Source organism: Sciurus vulgaris (genome assembly GCF_902686455.1).
Source record: "Sciurus vulgaris genome assembly, chromosome: 3".
NCBI lineage: Eukaryota > Metazoa > Chordata > Mammalia > Rodentia > Sciuridae > Sciurus > Sciurus vulgaris.
In genome coordinates, this window is record NC_136463.1 from 4,998,317 (window position 1) to 5,015,376 (window position 17,060).

Consider the following 17,060-nt stretch of genomic DNA (forward strand, 5'->3'; position numbering starts at 1 on the left):
CCTATGATGAGAGCCAGTGGCCTGAGGAGTGGGGCCTGGGTCCCGGGAGTCTCCCGTACAGGAGTTCTAGGCTGAGGGAGGCAACTTTCTGCAGCAGGAGCTGCAAACGTGCAGATTGTGCAGACAGCCAGGGGCGGGAGAGGCCCCGGGAATAAGAGGCGAGCGTGGGCTGGGTGTGCGGGGAAGGTGTAAACACAATCTGCTCCCACCAAAGCCAGCCTGCTCCCTGGGGGAGAGAGCCCCTCCCTCCCAGCCCACATGGCACCCCAGCTGCCAGGGCCCAGGCAACCCCCCAGCCCAGGCAGCCGCCTCCCCATGCTGCCAGCAGCCCCTTCCTCTTTCCCACCCTTCATCTGGAATGGATCCTCGGGGGAGCCACCATCTCCTGCACAGGCTCATAGATGGTGCTGCAAAGGGGTGCCACCCTGTGGGTGTGTGTCTGGGCCTGGAGCCCGCCGGGTGCTACTCCGTGACCTTGGCCTGACAATTCCTCAGACCACTGGAAAGAGGCAAGCAACATGGAAACGGCAGGGAGCAGAGGGAAGGAACGAGGTGACAGGAACATGGCAGACAGACTGGAGAACGACTGCGAAGACGAGATCACGGAACACAGACGGGGCCCTGGGAGCGGCGCCCTCTGGCCCTCAGCCTGGCAGTCCTGCCACCAGGAAGACTCATGCCTCCCAGGAGAAAGACAGGCTGACAGGAGCTGAGACAGGTGGCCCAGAGCTCAAGGCCCGGTCAGACAGGCACTCTGGCTCTGGCAGGCTCCTTCCCCTGGTGTGACCTTCCTCTGCCTCCTGCCTGCCCTACTTTGAGAGGCTCCCACGGAACCTCTGCGCACTCACCCCAGCCAGGCCCCCCAGCAGGCTGTGGCCTCCTCCTCCAGCACCTCAGAGTGGCTGCCCTCTGGGCCGCGACCTCTCTTGCCCTTCTTCCTTTGCCTCAGATGTGGAGCAGAGGCTGGGGTGCCGCCGCTCCTCCTCCTCTTCCTGAAAGTTAAGGGCAGGGGCCAGCCAGGCCTGGCTTCTGGGCCTGCTGTGGGGGGCTGGCTGGGGAGGAGACACATGCATGGGGCTTGGGGGGCGGGGGGCTTTTGAAGATTAACGGCTGTGAAACAGTTGGGAGCAGCTGCCTGCAGGGACTGTGCCTGGATCTGGGAGCAGAAGCGGAAATCTGCTTTTATCTCTGCTCAGGATCAGGCAGGGCTGTAAAGAGGCAGAAATGGCAGAGCAGCTGGGGGCAAAGGGGGCTGCACATTACTGAGCAGTCAGCACATCCACGAAAACAAGTGCCAGGCTTTCTGCCTTCCCACATGCTACTGCCCGTTTGGGACACACGTGTGCGCACACACAGAAGACACACTCGGAGGACAAGCTGTGGCTGCTCCTATCCAGCTGTAGGCAGACATGCCACGGAGCCAACCAGCCTTGCTAATTGATCATTTCAGCAGAGCAGCCCATGACAGGGTAAGCTCTGGGGATGGGGAAGAGGACAATGCCATGGGAAGTAAGTGCCACCATGACAGACTGACACCAGCAGAGCCCTGGCCCACAAGCCTGTTGAGCAGAATAGCTCCAGAGCTAACAGAAGCAGCCAGCCAGGCCAACAGGACCCACCTTTGGCTAAGCAGCTGCAAACTGGGTTAGGTTCTGTAGCCTTGAGGTGAGTCACGTCCCCTGCTTAATAGCCAGGCAATGTTAGGCAAACCTCTCTGTGTGTTTCCTCATTTATGGATAGAAATTAAACAGTCTCTATGGGTTAAGGTGAGGATTGAATTAGAAAATGAATAGAAGCCCTTGATGTGTGAATGCAAGCTACCAGACATCCCTTGATTCTAAAGTGGATCTCCATTTGTCCCTGCCTCTTGCCTGGGCTGATGGACTGCCCTAGAATTAACCTGGTAGACCCCAGCAAGCCCCTCTCTCTGAGGCTCTTCAGACTCCACAGTTCTCAGAGGAGGCTCAGGAATCAGCGGGAAGGGAAGCCAAGAGCAAGGACATCTCTATTCTTCCTGCCAACCCCAGCCAGGTCTTGCTCAGGAGGCCCACAGCTAGGCCCCACCCAGGGGCTCCAAGGGACGAGCCTACCTTCTCCACCTCTGTTTCTGCCATCTCCCGCTTGCAGCGGCTTCTGCCCCCACAGCATCCTTCCCGGCTAGGGGCCAAACCAGGACTTGAGCTGAAACAGAAAGTCAAGACCAATCTACACTTTCTGCGATGCTCAGAGACAGGACTTGTATTACTTCAGAATGGCCATCCCAGAGCACTGTCTCTCCCTTAGAAACCCTCCAGCACTGCCCTAAATTCCCAGCACCACTCCCACCTCATCCCCAGCCCTAGAAAATAAGTCAGAACCATGGCCAGTTCTCTTCAAACCAACCTCTGCCCCGTGACCTGGAAGGGAACAGGTTCCAGACAGGAGCTGAATGAAGGAGCCACCCTCCTGCTCAGCCTGCCTGGGGGACCAGAGAGCCGGAAACAGACTGCTGTGCAGCACAGCCCAGCCTTACATATTTCTTCTTCCTTGTCCCCAGCCCTACCCTCTGCCCTCCAGGGCTTCCTGCTCTTCCCTACCTGCCTGGGCCAGAGGATCCCAGTTCCTGGAGCAGAGTCCCACCTGAAGATGGGAGGGCTTACTTCAGATGTTCTTTCTCCCTGAACAGAGGAAAGCACTGAGTCAGAGGATTGAAGGGGATGAACTTCCTATGTTCCTGGCTCCCCTTTTCCTCCTGCCCCCATGGCCAGCGTTGAGGAACAGCAGCACCTAAAAAACAACTTGGGGGTTAAGACTGTGGAATTAGAAGGAATTAGAAGACGGGAGACTTCACCCCTGTGCCAACCCTGGCCAGCCCTCTGTGGCAGCCATCATAGGCAGGTAGTTCTTTTATGTCGGACGGATTTTGCCAGGTAACTAGGTCCCAAGGAGTTAATAGGCAACTGCTTCCTTCTGCCTGAGTCACACACACTCCAGGCTAGCCTGGCCAGATGGTCCCCAGATTTGGCCTTTCCTAGCCTGCCAGGAGGTCCAGGCCCATTTCATGTGGAAGAGACAGACTGCCTGGAAGTCAGGGGCCTGATGGTCCAAATCAGCTATAAATTAGATAGACAATCTTGAGCAAGTCATTCAAATTTTGCTGTTCCTCACTTTCCTCAACCATTAAAGAGATTTTTTTTTTTTTTTTTTTAATGTCCTGCCAACCCTCAGGGATTATGGAGACTTCTAAATGAGGGACTGTGAGAAACCTCCAGGGAATAATAAAGCATTGATCGGGTGTAAAATAACAAGAGAATAGCTAGCATTCATTGAGTGGTTAGTCTGCCTTCCCAAGAACTTCACAGCCCCTGTACTAACCCTAGTTTTCAAGAAATGAAGTGATTATATAACTTATTCAAAGTCTCTCAGGTAGTGAGAGGGGGACCAGGACTTACAGTCTGGCTGCCCGACAACTCCACACCCCAACTCAGTAAGAGGGTCAGTCAGCATCCAAGTGCCTACTTCAGGTGAGGCCAGGTTACTCTATGTATATCAGCCCACTTAATTAGCAATATTGACCAGACACTATTATGATCTCAGCTAGCTGTGGAGCCCGGAAGGGTGTCACGGAAATGGCTGTATTTCCCATATGTGCCCAGGGCCTCGCATGGGCCCTCTGACTATCCAGATATGGGAGAATCCCATGACTGAGATGACAGGAGACAACAGGTTCCCTGCCCAAAGAGAGACCTGGAAGACCCCTGGCAGGTCGCCTGATATACTCTGGGTGAAGACGCCCTCTACCAGTGGGCTCTGGAGCCCAAGCACTTGTTAGGATCTTTTTTCCCCTTAGTTTTACTAGAATAAGAAAGTCACTCTTCAGAGTGGTCTCCCATGCTAGGGGGGTTCATAAACACATAAAGAATCTCTTACACATAGATAAATTAAGTAAGATAATAGTTGACCTTTTTTTTAGTGTTTTCTTGAGCACAGGAGCCCCTATCATCTAAAGACACTAGTCATCCAGGGAAGGAAAAGTCTAGAAGTGCCCACAACCTGGCCCCCTAAAGGTCACATGGATTCAGTCCAGGGAAGAGTTAACTTTCTGGCCACTGGAGACAGCGTCCTGCCCGCAGGGGCTGCCCAACCAATGGCACTCAGTGCTGATGATGTCATGCTCCTCCTGCATCTTCTATTGGGGACTGGACAGCGAATCCTGCTGGAGGTTCAGGCAGTGGAGCTGCTGAGGCCGGTGGGTGGGGGCAGAGGGAGACAGAGGGGGAGGAAGGGCAAGGCCCGGCTGCAAAGCTACACAGAGCTGCTTCTGCCTCCTCCCTCTCCCCGGTTCCCCGCACCTTCCACGGAAGGTGCTCCTGGGGACTGCCCCACTAGCACTAGCACTCAGAGAAGCAAAGCCGCAGTTTGGTCCAGAGGAGGGGGCTGGGGCTCCCACTGCTACCTGGTGAAATAGGGAACAGGGTGACCAGGGCCAAGGCCAGAATTACAGTGGGACTCCCACACGCACACACTCACAGCCCCAGCACACACAGCAAAAGCTCCTTGGGCAGCACCCTCCTTCCTCCACCCTTGACTCCCTTCTGCTTCACCTGCCCGAGGACTGGAGGTCTGTGTCCCTGCTGCTGCCCGTAACTGTCCCATCCACTCCGCTGGGGTCTCTGTGGGAGGGAAGAGCAGACAGGAAGAGCTGTATGCAGTGCCCAGCCCCCTGCTCTGAGTGTGAGACTCTCAGATCCCCTCCCCAACCTGATGGAGGTCACCTTCAGCCCCTGCCCACCTTCAGCTTGCCTGTGGCCCAGTCCAGTAACCACCCCCCACCACCCCGATGCACACCCCAACCCATAGCCCAATCGGTTTCTCACGGTTGGACTCGGTTGGCAAATCGGCGGCGCCAGAGCATAGCCAAGGTGCTGAGCAGGAAGAGGGTGGTGCACATGGTTCAGCTGCCCCATCCCCCCAGATGGAGGCTGCAGAAGAAGGCCACAGGCGAGGGACCACAGAGGCCCTGGCCAGCTCTCACAAGCCACTGCCGCCTGTCCTGAGGCTCCTGCTGGGGATGGATTAGGAGGATCAAGCTGATTAGTGGGGTCAGCAGCCCCGACCTTGTGAAGACTGATTAACCTCACTGGACCCAAGATCTCCCCTCCAATGACAGGGTAAGTCCACCTCCTGGAAGGTGTGTGCAGTGGCACTGAACACCAATCCAGAAGGGAGATTTGATATACCTGAGCCTTGCCCTCGAGGGGCTAATGGTCTAGACAGATATGCTGTCCAGTTAAGCAGCTGGCTGCAACACAGTGACTTAGGCAGATGAAAGGTATCTACGGAGCACTCTGGGAATTGCAGGCACCAGGGAAAGCTTTAGAGAGGAGCTGAGGAATCTGAAGTCACAGGTGCTCAAGGAAGGACTAAGAAGACTCTGCCCCGGCTGCTCACACCTGCTCACACGAACGCAGCAGGAGCTGAAGTGGGGCACAGAGGAGGCACCAGGAGAAGAGGAAAAGAGGGGAAGAATATTCAAATGAAGCCAGAAAGACCTGGCAGAGCAGAGAAGGAAGGTCTGGCTCAGCTCCACCTTCCAGATAACCTTCTCCAAACTTTTCTGATTACACACCCTCCTCAGAAAAAGGCAGAATGTAAGATATAAATTATAAATTCTATCTTATATAACTACCTTATATAATTTAGATAAAAATTATAAACTTATAAATTACACGCTACTGTACAAATACATTCCTCCACCTTAAGACAGATATAGAATTTGTGAAGGATGAGATGAAAATCAATAAGACTCCTCTTAACTTCTGTCCTCATCCCAGGGGGCCCTTTTGGGCAGCTGCTTGGGAAAGTCTCCACACTAGCTGTGGGAACTGTCAGGGGAGTTTGGTGTGTGTGCATCATGGAGCAAGTCATGGCAGGGCTGGGACATGAGTTGAGTGATGTGAGGACCTCCGCGCCCCTCTCCTTCTCCTCCTCCAAGACCACGCCAAGCATTGGCTTTTCCTTCCCTTGACTGAGGTGAGGTGGGGGCAGTGTCAGCATACTCCTGCAAAGAGGTCCCATCAGGCACCTGAACCCTGGGCTCCAGGAAGGACTCAGGCTGGCCCCAGGTTCTCACTGCTTGCCTTAGTTCTGGATCTTGAAATTGGATTTTAAAAAATTAAGCCATGAATCAACGTTAAAGAGGAGAGCCATCCCCTGGCCGTGCTTGGGCAGTGGGACACCCAATATTTGAACAGAGTAAGGGTAAGCAGGGAGTCTTAAGGAGAACCAGAGATACTCCATATGTACTGTGACATCTGCAGACGCTGCAAGCCGGCTGTGGCCTCAGCCTTCCAGTTCTACCTGGAGACTGGCCAACCGCTGGACAGGGATTCTGGGTCTCAGGAGCACAGTCCCCACCTCTGGCCCAATCTCACATCTCCCTGAGCAGTCCAACAGGGTGAAGGGTTTGTCTCCTCAGCCTTCAGAACTGGACCTTGGTGATGCCTGCGATGTCTTCGGTGGCCTGGGCTTTCTCCAGACTTTTCGAGCCCAGGTCCTCTCTGCCACACCTGGCTGCCTCCTCCTCAGACTTCACTCCGACACCGCCAGAGCTAGATTTCAAGGCAGCGCCTGGTTCTTGCCTGCCAGTGTCGTTAATCAGCCGATGGCCGACTTCTTTCAGCCACGTGCGTGCACCAAGGGAGAGGGGGTGTCAGCCAGAAGAAAGAGGGGCACAGGCCTTTGGGACCCAAGACTGGAGATGTGCTCAAGTTCCCCGAGGCGGCAGGTCGGTGGGGAGACGACCCCGTTCTAAACCTGCCAGAGCCTAGGGGTCCCAAACTCAGCGAGTGGCGACTCAGGAGCCAGCGGAGCCAGTTGAACCCGTGTGCCGGCGATGGGGCTCGCGTTCGCCCCCTCGGACCCGTGACCGGCAGCCACGCCGCAAGTCCCTGCGAGTGTGTGACTTTGAGACAGTTCCCCGCCACGTGAAGAGTGCCCACACGCACAGGTCCCGGCATCGCGCGCTGTGGGAGCGGAGCACGATGTTCCCGGTCCCGCACCGCCGGGGCGCACTCCCTGGCGGCCCGCGCCGCCCAGCGCCGCGTGACCGCCGCATCCTCCCGAGACCCCTCAGCACATCGGCCACACCTACTTCTTGCCCCGCCCGGCGGGGACCGGCGGGGACCGCCGTGGCCTTGCGGGTGGGTGGGCGGCCAGGCGCCAGCCGCGTCGCCCGCACCCCGCCCAGCCTTCACCTTGCCAGAATTGGCTCACCGACACAGGACTGGGGCTTTGAGGCGGGTTTGTCTTTTTAAACATTTTCCAGCAGACCACATCCCCGCCCCCCGCTCGCGGCCCCCGCCCCCCGCACATATACCCTGCACACACGCGCGCACACACACACCCGGCGCACACAGCACACACGCTCCCTCCCTCCGGCGCTCTGCCCCTCGCTCGCCCGCCCGCCGCGCACGCAGCCGGCCCCGGCTCCCGAGCCCGGCGCCCCGCGCCCTGCAGCCGCCGAGCGAAGCCGGGCTGGGCTGGGAGCTGCTCATGGAGAAAGTGCCCGGCGAGATGGAGATTGAGCGCAGGGAGCGCAGCGAGGAGCTGTCCGAGGCGGAAAGGAAGGCGGTGCAGGCTACGTGGGCCCGGCTGTATGCCAACTGTGAGGACGTGGGGGTGGCCATCCTGGTGAGGTAGGTGTCGCCCCGGCCCGGCCGGGCCCAGGGCAGGGAGGGCGGCAGCGGCGCCGGCAGAGGCGGGCTCGACTGGGTCCGAGCTCCGGCGCCACCTCCCCAGCTGCGATGGGGGCCGGGCTGGGGCCGGTGGGGGGCGGGAAGCGTGGGGCGCCCTGGGGCGATCCAAGCCCGGGCAGGGATCTTCCGGCAATTAGGAACCAGACGCCGGAGGGCACATCAGTCCCCCTCCTCTCCCTGGCCTCGACACTCCCGGCTCCACCGCTCTTCCTCCCCGGCGACCCCAGCCACCCAGAAACTGTATGCACACGCATTTACCAGCCCCTCAGAGGGACAGCGGGGCAACTGAGACGCAGCCAAGTGCGGTTCAGAGAGGAGCAGACCCCTCTCTGCAGCCCAGCCCTTGGAGGAACAGCACCCAGGGCTGGAGAGTAGAGGTCAGGAGTCCGCGACTGAGGTTCAGTTTTCCCAGCTGCCTGCTTCCTGTCCCAAGGGGAAGGGCCAGCAGGGAGCTCCAGGTGAGGCGCAGGTGAGTGGAGAAGCCACCAGTCCCCTAGAGTACAGCCCCTGCTGAGTTTGGTACAGAAAGAGAGAAGCTGAAGGAGACAGGGCCCCGCCCTGGAACCCCACAGCTAGGGAGGACGTGGAGTGTTTGGGGGCTCAGGGTTAATTCATTCAGGCACCAGTGCCCCTGAAGGACCCTCACACTCCCAGCCTGGCGTTATATTCTCACACCCACACGTGGGTCCATACACACCATTCCTACAGAGTTGATGTCCCCTAGCCCCACAAGCTAAAAACTGATGATAGCTACAGATCAAATCTAGACTCTTCCCACACGTGCGGGTCCCTGGGGTACAGGCGGAGAGGCCCAGACCACTCTTGTCCTCAGCCCCCTGTCCTTGGCAGAGGGAAGCTGTCAAATCTAGGACAGAACAGGACAGCCTTGTTACGTGAAGATGGGGCCAAACCTCGCTCTGCAAGGAGAGCTCTGCTGCACGTCTCTCTCCCAGTCCTGGCCCTGCCTCTGGCTCCCCTTCTCCCCTTCTTTCTCTCCCTTCTGCCTCCCTCAAGCCCGGGAGCTACCCAGCTCCACATTGATACGCCCTGATTCCAACTTAGGAACAGATTTTGGAGGAAAAGAGCAAGAAGCACTTCAGAGAAGTTAAAGGGAGATTCCTGAGGAATGGGCTATTCCAGCTGCTCCCAGGCCCAGGAACCTAAAGAGGGGTTTGGGATCCCCAAGCCTCAGACGCTCGGAGATGCAGATTGGCATGTGCGAGCACCCACACAAGCACACAGTGGGGAGCCGAGTCGCAGATGCGCCAGACTGCATCGCCAGCGGGCTGCTCTCAGCCATGTGTTGGCACACACAGCCCTCTGGGCCTCCGATGCATCTGGATGCTCACATGGGTCACCAGGAGGAAACCAGGCAGGGCCCACAGGACCATGGAGGTTTTCTGTTCCAGCTGCTGCCATTTACCAGCGAGGGAACTCCCCAGGAGTGAGGGGCAGGCAGAAAGAGGAACTGAGCCCAGAGGCCCTTGCTCTGGATCCTGTGAGCCCTGGCATGGTTTTATCTCTCTTTGTGCTCCCTCTGGTTGTCCATTCCTCACACTCAGGGGACAGGCCCAGCTGGGGGAGGTGTTTACCAATATGTTCAAGACCCAGACAGATGCCCCCATTAATCTGAGAAGGCCTGAGGTGACAGTGAGATCTGACCTGCTGATACCCCAGCCACACTTTCCCTGACCCCACCCTGTGTTGACTGAAGCTGCGCCTGACCAGCTCCAAGTCCTGTCAGCCTTCCTGCCCTTGTCTTCCTCCTGTTGCCATCACCCCAGGGTCTGGCCAGTGGGGAGGAGCAGAAAGCGGGTAAGAACAAGATCCATTTGCTTCTCAGGGCTCCGGGGCCCCTGCTCAGATCCCAGGCCCGTGACCACCTTCCCACACACAACACGCAAATCCACAGGACTAGGCCCCGGTTAGGCCTCTGATGCTGACCCTCTGGCCAGCACTCTCACCTCCCCACCTGCGCCCCACTGCCCCATCAGCTTAGGGAGAGGAAGGGCACTTCCACACCCCTCCTTGAGGAGGTAGCTGGAGAGTTGGTGGTGGAGGAGGAGCTGACCTAAGGCCTGAGGCAGACCACACTTCCACTCCCTGCCAGGGAGGAGACCAGAGGGAACACCCACCCTCCCTCCTGGTTGTAACGCTGACACCTTCCCCCTCACACTCAGAGGAGCCTATTTCAGGCTCTTGGAAGCCCAGATGCCTCTGTAGCTGAGAAACTCCCCAAGGCTGGCTGTGAGGCTTCTCCCTGGCAGCACAGGCCAGTCTGGTGGGGAGTGTCAGGAGGAAACGCAGAGGCTGGGAAGTAAAGCCAGGAAGCAGGAGCAGAGTTGGTGGCCCCCAGACTCTCCTGGTCCATAGCCCTGCTTCTGGGGGACCATTGTTCCTCAAAACCACAACACAGAATTGATGTTCCACAGGAAATTCTCCTGGTCCCAGGCCATGAGCCCCCTGCCCAGCAGTCTCCCTGGGCACTCTGCAGAAGCCCAAAAAACCTGGTTTCTTCCTGGTGCCACTGCCCATCTTACTGAGCAACCTTGGGCATCGATCCTTACCCCATCAGACAGGGATAAAAATACTGCCGACCTCAGGAGGGAACCGCAAGGATTTTGAGTTCATACAGTAAGTGCTCAATAAATGTTCCCTGTTATTATCTCAAGAGTGAAATGAACGGAACACCTGCTTGGTTGTGGCAGTTAAATACAGTATGGTCGATGGACATACCTTGCAAATCCTAATGACAGGCAAATAAAAACATCATTATTTTTATTGCAGTGCAGAGGTCCTGCAGTCTGAGACGCTCACTGAAGTTCAGACTGGCTTTACACATGTATTTGCAGACCCTTCTGCTCATTTGCCTCCCCATGTTATCTGTGAAGGAGCAAGCAGGACCGCTTCAGAACTTCTGCAGAGTTGGTTTTCCCAAGTCACGTTCAGCCTGGAGTGGGGCCCTCCTGGTCTCTACATGGGCCATGTCCTGGTCACTACCTGAACCACCCCCACCAAAAGCAGATGCTTGCTCTGCCTCTGACCCAGCTCTCATCTGAGACTTGACCCCTAACCAGACAGCTGGCCTGGCAAAGTATTAGCTCTCCCTGGCCACGAAGGGGGCACACCAAGGGACAAACACCTGACCAAACAGGTCCAGGACACCCTGCACACCTTCTGAGGGTTTGTTAAGTCAGGCAAGTTCTGCCTGGGTCCCAGCATGTGTCTCACAGGATGCCCAGCCCCTGTCGGGAGAGGTGGTACCAATGTCATGGTCCTTCTGCATGCTGCAGGACCCTGGCCCTGGGCGACGGATCAGAGGGTGTGTGAGACCCAACTTCTGCCTGACTGAGACAGCGGCAAGGGAAGCCACCTGAGTGGCGCTAATGGCTGTGAGGAGAAAGTGGTGGCCATGGCCGGCCGGGGAGCTCAGGGAGAGGCTGCGAGTTGAGGAGGCCTTCCACTCTGGAAAGGGAGGCTGGTCACCTGAGGACTGCCTTACCCACGGCGAATAAGGCTGCCGGACTGGACAGAGAGGTTTGGAGAAGGGTAGTGGGACAGTTTGTAGGAAGCCTCAAGTGTCCAGTGAAGGAGTCCCAACTTTGTCTGGGAGGCAAAAGGGAGCCATTCAATGTTTCTGAGCAGGAGAGGACTTAGTGAAAGTCCTGTAAGCACTATGTTGGGGGATTAGACAACTGCAGATAAACTGGAGAGGGAAAGGGCTGGAGCTTGCACGGCCTGGGGTCTGCTCCATGAGGTTCACAGGCTCGTTGGAGAGCTAAGATTCACAGACAGGAAGTAAGTTCAGAACCACATCAGGTGGGTAAAATCAATAGCCAGTTAATCCTGCAGGCCGAGGAGGGAGGCAGGTAGCAAGAAAGGAAGAGGCTGAGCTGGGAGGAGAGGTCTGAGCCTCCGTGTGTCTTCTCTTCGCTGGCTGAGTGGCCTTCAGGCCTCACTTGGTTCATAAGAGAGCTCTACCTTTGCCATAACAAAGGCCAGTGTTTACTGAGCCCCCTGTCCCTGACATGGCGAAGACGTGCCATTTCTCATTTCATCCTTAAGCCTCGAGGTAGAACAATAATGCCCATTTTACGGATGAAGAATCTGAGGCTCAGGGTGGCTGAACAACAAGCCGGGTATAGAGGCTAAAGCTGGGGGGTTCCCAGCTACTCGGGAGGTTGAGGCAGGAGGATCACTTGAAGCTGGAGTTGGAGGCCAGCCTGGGCAATATGGTGAGACCCCCATCTGAAAAAAAAGTTGAACAACTGACCGCGATTCCAGAACCCGAATTTTCGTCCTCTGGGCCGGACCAGAGCAGGCCCTGAAGAGAGGGTGGGGTTGGAGCCAGGAAGGTGGAGGCTGGGAGAGGAAGCTGCCAGAGCAGGGCAGAGCTGCGCCTGCTGGACCTGCCGCAGGAGCACTGCTGGGCCGAGCAGCGCCTGCCTCCCAGCCTCCACCTGGGGGTCCTGGGCGGGAGGCAGCCCCTGCTCCAGCCCCGTGTCCTCCCACCTGCCAGGTTCTTCGTGAACTTCCCCTCGGCCAAGCAGTACTTCAGCCAGTTCAAACATATGGAGGAGCCCCTGGAAATGGAGCGGAGCCCACAGCTGCGGAAGCACGCCTGCAGGGTCATGGGGGCCCTCAACACTGTGGTGGAGAACCTGCACGACCCCGACAAGGTGTCCTCGGTGCTGGCCCTCGTGGGCAAAGCCCATGCCCTCAAGCACAAGGTGGAGCCCATGTACTTCAAGGTACGCCCTGGACGGTGCTGCCCCCGCCTACCTGCTCTGCTCCAGAGCCGCCGAGCCCATGACCACAGCCACCCGCAGCCCACAGGCTCTGGGAGGGCTCCCCTGGGCAGTGGAGATGACCACTGGGCGGCCCAGCCCGGTCCCCTGGAGCAGCTGTGGCGTGGAGGGCAGAGTCTGGCAGCCCTGGTCTTGAGAGGGACCAGTTCCCACAGCTGGCAGGCCTTGGGTTCAGGAACTATCCGCGTGGCCAACGTGGGACAGAAGGGGTTGTGCGGGAGGGCGGGCACCAGGTGTTCACTCCCCTTCCTCCCTTTGCCCCCAGATCCTCTCTGGGGTCATTCTGGAGGTCATCGCCGAGGAGTTTGCCAATGACTTCCCACCTGAGACGCAGAGAGCCTGGGCCAAGCTGCGTGGCCTCATCTACAGCCACGTGACCGCTACCTACAAGGAAGTGGGCTGGGTACAGCAGGTCCCCAACGCCACCACGTGAGGAGGGGGTGAGGGTGGGCTGGGCAGGCTCCCTACTCTGTCCTCTTCTGTCCCCTAGGTCTCCCACCTCTCCTGGGGCCTGGGGCTGACCACAGGGCAGGCCGGCTCACTTAAGAATAGGCGCAGTGGAAGAGGGTCCTCAAGACAGGGCCCCTCTGACTGCAGGCCGGCACCTACCCAGGCCTGGGAATTCTCCCTGGGCAGAGCCTTCCTCTTCCCCAGAGCCAGTGAGCCCTTGGAGCACCCAAGGCCACGGCTCCCCCAGCCAAGAGACGCCAAAGTCCCCCCAGTGGGGTGGTCGGCTCCTCAGGCTCAGAGGCAGCCCGGCCAGCTCTGGCCACGTCCTCCCTGGGTACCAATCACATGGGCCTGCTTTTTCATCTAACGCTGACCAAGGTTCCCATCCGCCCTCTGTCTCAACCGGGGCCAGGGCCAGGAGGATCACGAGGACGGGTGTGCACGCACACATGCCCAGGCCCACGCGGGACCTACGGGTGCCGCTTGCACGCACGCTACCCGGGGATGTTTACAACCAGGCTGACCCAGAGGCCGGCTCCCAGTTCTAGGCTCTAGGAGGGTGGCCGGCCTCAGTGACTCCAGCTGACTGGGAGCAAGAGGGGAGGGCTCGCCCCCATGTGACGGCTGGGAACACTCTGGCCTCCCTGGGCCCCTGAGGGGTGGCTGACTCTGGGAGCTGAATGGGAGGGCGGAGGCAGGGCTGGAGTAGCAAGGAAAGAGAGGCGCGGAGGCGGGAATGGGAAGCAGGGGTCAGCCAGCGGCTCAGGACACGCGTTGTGGAGAAACATTCCCAGCAGTTTCCCATGGAAAAGCCAGTGTCCCCTCCCCAGCTCTGTGCAGCCCCCAAGCCTGCCGGACCTCTTGCTCACAGTCCTCCTGTGCTAGCTCCATGAGGGACGTCCCCTGAGGGCAGTGGGGAGGCCAGGCCCGCTGCCCTTCCTGCTGCTGACCAACAGGCTGAGCTTGTGCGGCTCCCCCCCTCAACCCTCCCCGGTCAGCAGCACCCCAGGAGAAGGGAGCTCTCAGGAACTGTGAGCTGCAGCCAGGCCAACTCCAGATGTCCACAGCTGGGCCCTGGCCTGCCCCAGACCCTGCAGTGGACCAGAAGCAGCAGGAGACTTTTACCTGCCAGAGCAGGGCACTCAAAGAGCTGGGTTCCCTCCCTTTCCACTGAATGTCACCCCCAGGGGCCAGGGAGGAGCCAGTGGGACAGGAGGCAAGGGAGGGGCACACTCTCCCTCCCACTTGTGTCCCCAGGCAGGCTCTGCCGCCCAAGATGAGTTTGTTTACAGCCAGGAGACAAGACTTCCTGCTTTTCGAGAAAAGCACTTTTTTACAGGGGCCTGGAGGGACTGCAGAGAGAGCTGGCAGTTGAGTCCCAGTGAATTAGAAACACATGGCCTGCGCCCTGCTTCCCCTGCCCCAGATGGACCCCGGAGACTCAGATCTCGCCAAACCCCAAACATTCAGAAACCACCACAGTTGCCTCATCTGCCCGCTTTCTGCTCGCTGCAGACGGAGTGGAGACGGGTCACCCTGGGGACTGGCCAGGGCCCAGCCGCCTCCCACCTGGGCGGAGGCGCCCACATTCGGGTTCTCATCAGCTGTCACGTCACAGGGTTGTCCCCACATCCCTTTCCAGCCTCAACCCCCACCCCCGTCTCCTGGGTGCATGGGTGTGGGCCCCCAAGAAGACATGTCATCCTGGTCCCCAGTCTGTAGACCCGACCTACTGCCAGGGTCCAGCTGGATGCAGAGGGTGGGATGGAGTGAGAGCCGACTTCTAGAAGGCCCCTGCCCAACTTCTCTTATCAGGGCAGCAGTGGTGGGCCAGACGCCACTGTTTATCGAACTGTCTCTGCTTCAGGGCGTGTGTGCCTCCGTGTGGGCGGAGGGGCGGTGGGGTGGGGGACGTGGCAGCCGGTGATGCGCAGGACTGTGTGTGCAGGGGACAGGGCTGGCTGGCTAAGGGAGGTCTGAGGCAGGCTGGAGAGAAGGCACCACATCTCACAAGGAACAGAAAAAGAGCTCATGTGTGGTGCTTTGCAGTTTGTAAAACACCGTTTTACACAGTTGCTGTCACCCGATTCCCGTGTCAGCAAGTAAGGCAGACAGTCACATTTCAGAGAAGACCTGGGCTGCCCTTGGGGTGCTGGATGTCTCCGAGGTCACCCAGCAAGATCATGGCAGAAGGGGGACTAGCACCTGGGTCTGATGATTGCTTCCAACTGCACTGCGTCGTGCCTATCAACAGGAAGTACCCAGCCTTGCCGCCCCAGCCAGCCCCTGGGGTTCCCTGCCTCCCTCCCCGACCCTTGTAACCTCTTACCTCCATCTCCTATCTCGTCCACAGCCCACCCACCACGCTGCCCTCCTCGGGGCCGTAGGACCCCTCCCAGCTCCCCCTCCCTGGCAGCACCTTGAGCAGAAGGCCGAGTTCTGAAGACCCTCCTTGACCCTCCATTTCTGGGTGCCAAGGAAGCTGGAGGAACCCCGACTGTCTTCCCGAAGGAGGCCTCCACCGTGGCCGCAGTCCCCCGAGCTGCCAGGAGGCAGCGCTGGCTGCCTGGATGCTGACCCTGGCGCAGTGGCAGCAGCGGGCGGGACCCCTCCGCCTTGCAGATGGGGCCCACTCTTCCTAGCTTTTCTACTCACCATTAGAGGGACCTAGCGGAGCAGCTGGCGGGAAGCGGGACAGGTGTGAGTCCCCGAGAATGAAGCAGCCCTGTTTGGTTCTGCCAACCAGCATGCAGGTCTCCACCTCACCATCTAAAGCATCGCGCACACGTCCACCGTATACACAGATATATTCTATATACAGTCTATATAAATATCTATACACACACCCACATATCTATCGTGTACCCGCGGGCCCAGAAACCTCGGTTCTGCCCGCAGTGTGTGGGACCAGCAGGGTTCTGGTGGCACAGGGCCCTGGGCAGACAGCAGAGTGTCCTGGCACAAGTGTCCCACAGCAGCTCAGAGGATGGGGCCTGGATGGGCAGGGCTGGGGTGACCTGGCTTGGTGGCAAAGCCCCACCCACTCTCTGACCAGCTCCCCAGATTCCTGCTTCCCACTTCCAGGCAAAAAGGAGCTGGCTCCCTCCCGCTCCTCCACAGAGGATTGGGTTCACCCATGTGCCCTAGAATGGACTAGGGCAAGGGCAGACCAGGGCCCCAGACAGGATGACGGCGAGGGGAGGACCTCGGTGAAAAACCTGGCGTGCCAGCCCCATCTGCTGGCCACTGAGGCAGCCCTGGGCATCCAGGCTGCTGGGCAGCAGGACGGGCACCTCAGTCTACCCCTTGGGCTCTGTGGGCTGAGGGCCCTCCCCGTCCCCACCCCGCTCATGGCTGCCAGTCAGTCCCATCCCCCATCCGCGTCAGCCTGGCTGGGGCCCCCCATGTGTGCCCCTTAGTCTCGTATAGCGTCCTGAAGATGTTTTGCTGCTGTGGCTACTGTGCCTGCGTCCCCTCCCGCCCCCTCCTCATGCGGTCATCCTGTAACTGCCTGTCCTCCTTTTGTAGTTTCTGATGTTTGTAAGCAGACCCAGCTGTGACATTAAACGGACCCGTTCTTCCTGTGCCCATGCATCCGCGCGTCTGTCCCGCCACCTGCCTGTGCCTCTGTCTCCCCTCCCTCGTTCCAGGTCCAGGAGCTGGGATGCCCCCACCTGTGCTCAACCTCAGCTGCCCGAGTGACCCTCTCCAAGTGGGGACTTAAGACTGCTGTGGTCCTCTCATCTGTTTAGTCAGGAACATGAGGCTGGAAACTAGAAGCTGGGCCTCATGGGAGCCAGGAGGGTGGCTGTCCTGATCAAAAAATCAGGGGGCTCTTAAGATTTTGTTCTGGAAATCTGGCAAGGGTTAGGATGACCAAGGGGTAAGCATGGAAGAGATGTCCAGCAGAAGGGCCCGGCTAGTCTGAGTGCTCCAGGAATAGAGGCAAGGATTGAACCCTGACCTAGACCAAACCCAGCTTCACACAGAGAGCTCAGTGCAGGGCCCTCCTGCTCCTGTGACTTGGGCTGGATCAGCCCTTGGGTGTCTGAGAAAGGAAGTCTGC

The 17,060-nt window shown here is 58.7% G+C and overlaps 2 protein-coding genes across 2 annotated transcripts; one reads left to right on the forward strand and one right to left on the reverse strand.

Annotated features, from left to right (window-relative positions):
• Positions 1 to 324: 324 nt before the first annotated feature.
• Positions 325 to 4,758, reverse strand: LOC306656584 (uncharacterized protein). Its single transcript, XM_079131916.1, has 5 exons — positions 4,741 to 4,758; positions 4,584 to 4,652; positions 2,581 to 2,657; positions 2,091 to 2,181; positions 325 to 1,156 (listed from the first exon to the last, which is right to left on the reverse strand). Exons 4-5 carry the CDS (start codon positions 2,112 to 2,114, stop codon positions 845 to 847), a joined length of 336 nt encoding a protein of 111 aa, XP_078988042.1. The 5' UTR covers positions 2,115 to 2,181; positions 2,581 to 2,657; positions 4,584 to 4,652; positions 4,741 to 4,758; the 3' UTR covers positions 325 to 844.
• Positions 4,759 to 6,579: 1,821 nt separating this feature from the next.
• Positions 6,580 to 16,580, forward strand: CYGB (cytoglobin). The gene is made up of 4 exons (XM_079131915.1): positions 6,580 to 7,676; positions 12,256 to 12,487; positions 12,810 to 12,973; positions 15,348 to 16,580. The coding sequence occupies exons 1-4, from the start codon at positions 7,534 to 7,536 to the stop codon at positions 15,379 to 15,381; spliced, it is 573 nt and encodes a 190-aa protein (XP_078988041.1). The 5' UTR covers positions 6,580 to 7,533; the 3' UTR covers positions 15,382 to 16,580.
• Positions 16,581 to 17,060: the final 480 nt, after the last annotated feature.

Excerpts from the sequence above, each read along its gene's own strand:
- LOC306656584 (XM_079131916.1), bottom strand. The coding sequence starts at position 2,114 with ATGGCAGAAACAGAGGTGGAGAAG. Across the intron at positions 1,157-2,090 it reads CAGAAACAGAGGTGGAGAAG|ATCCAGGCACAGTCCCTGCA; the intron begins GTAGGCTCGTCC and ends TTCTGCTCCCAG.
- CYGB (XM_079131915.1), top strand. The coding sequence starts at position 7,534 with ATGGAGAAAGTGCCCGGCGAGATGGAGATTGAGCGCAGGGAGCGCAGC. Across the intron at positions 12,488-12,809 it reads TGGAGCCCATGTACTTCAAG|ATCCTCTCTGGGGTCATTCT; the intron begins GTACGCCCTGGA and ends CTTTGCCCCCAG. Across the intron at positions 12,974-15,347 it reads CAGGTCCCCAACGCCACCAC|CCCACCCACCACGCTGCCCT; the intron begins GTGAGGAGGGGG and ends TCTCGTCCACAG.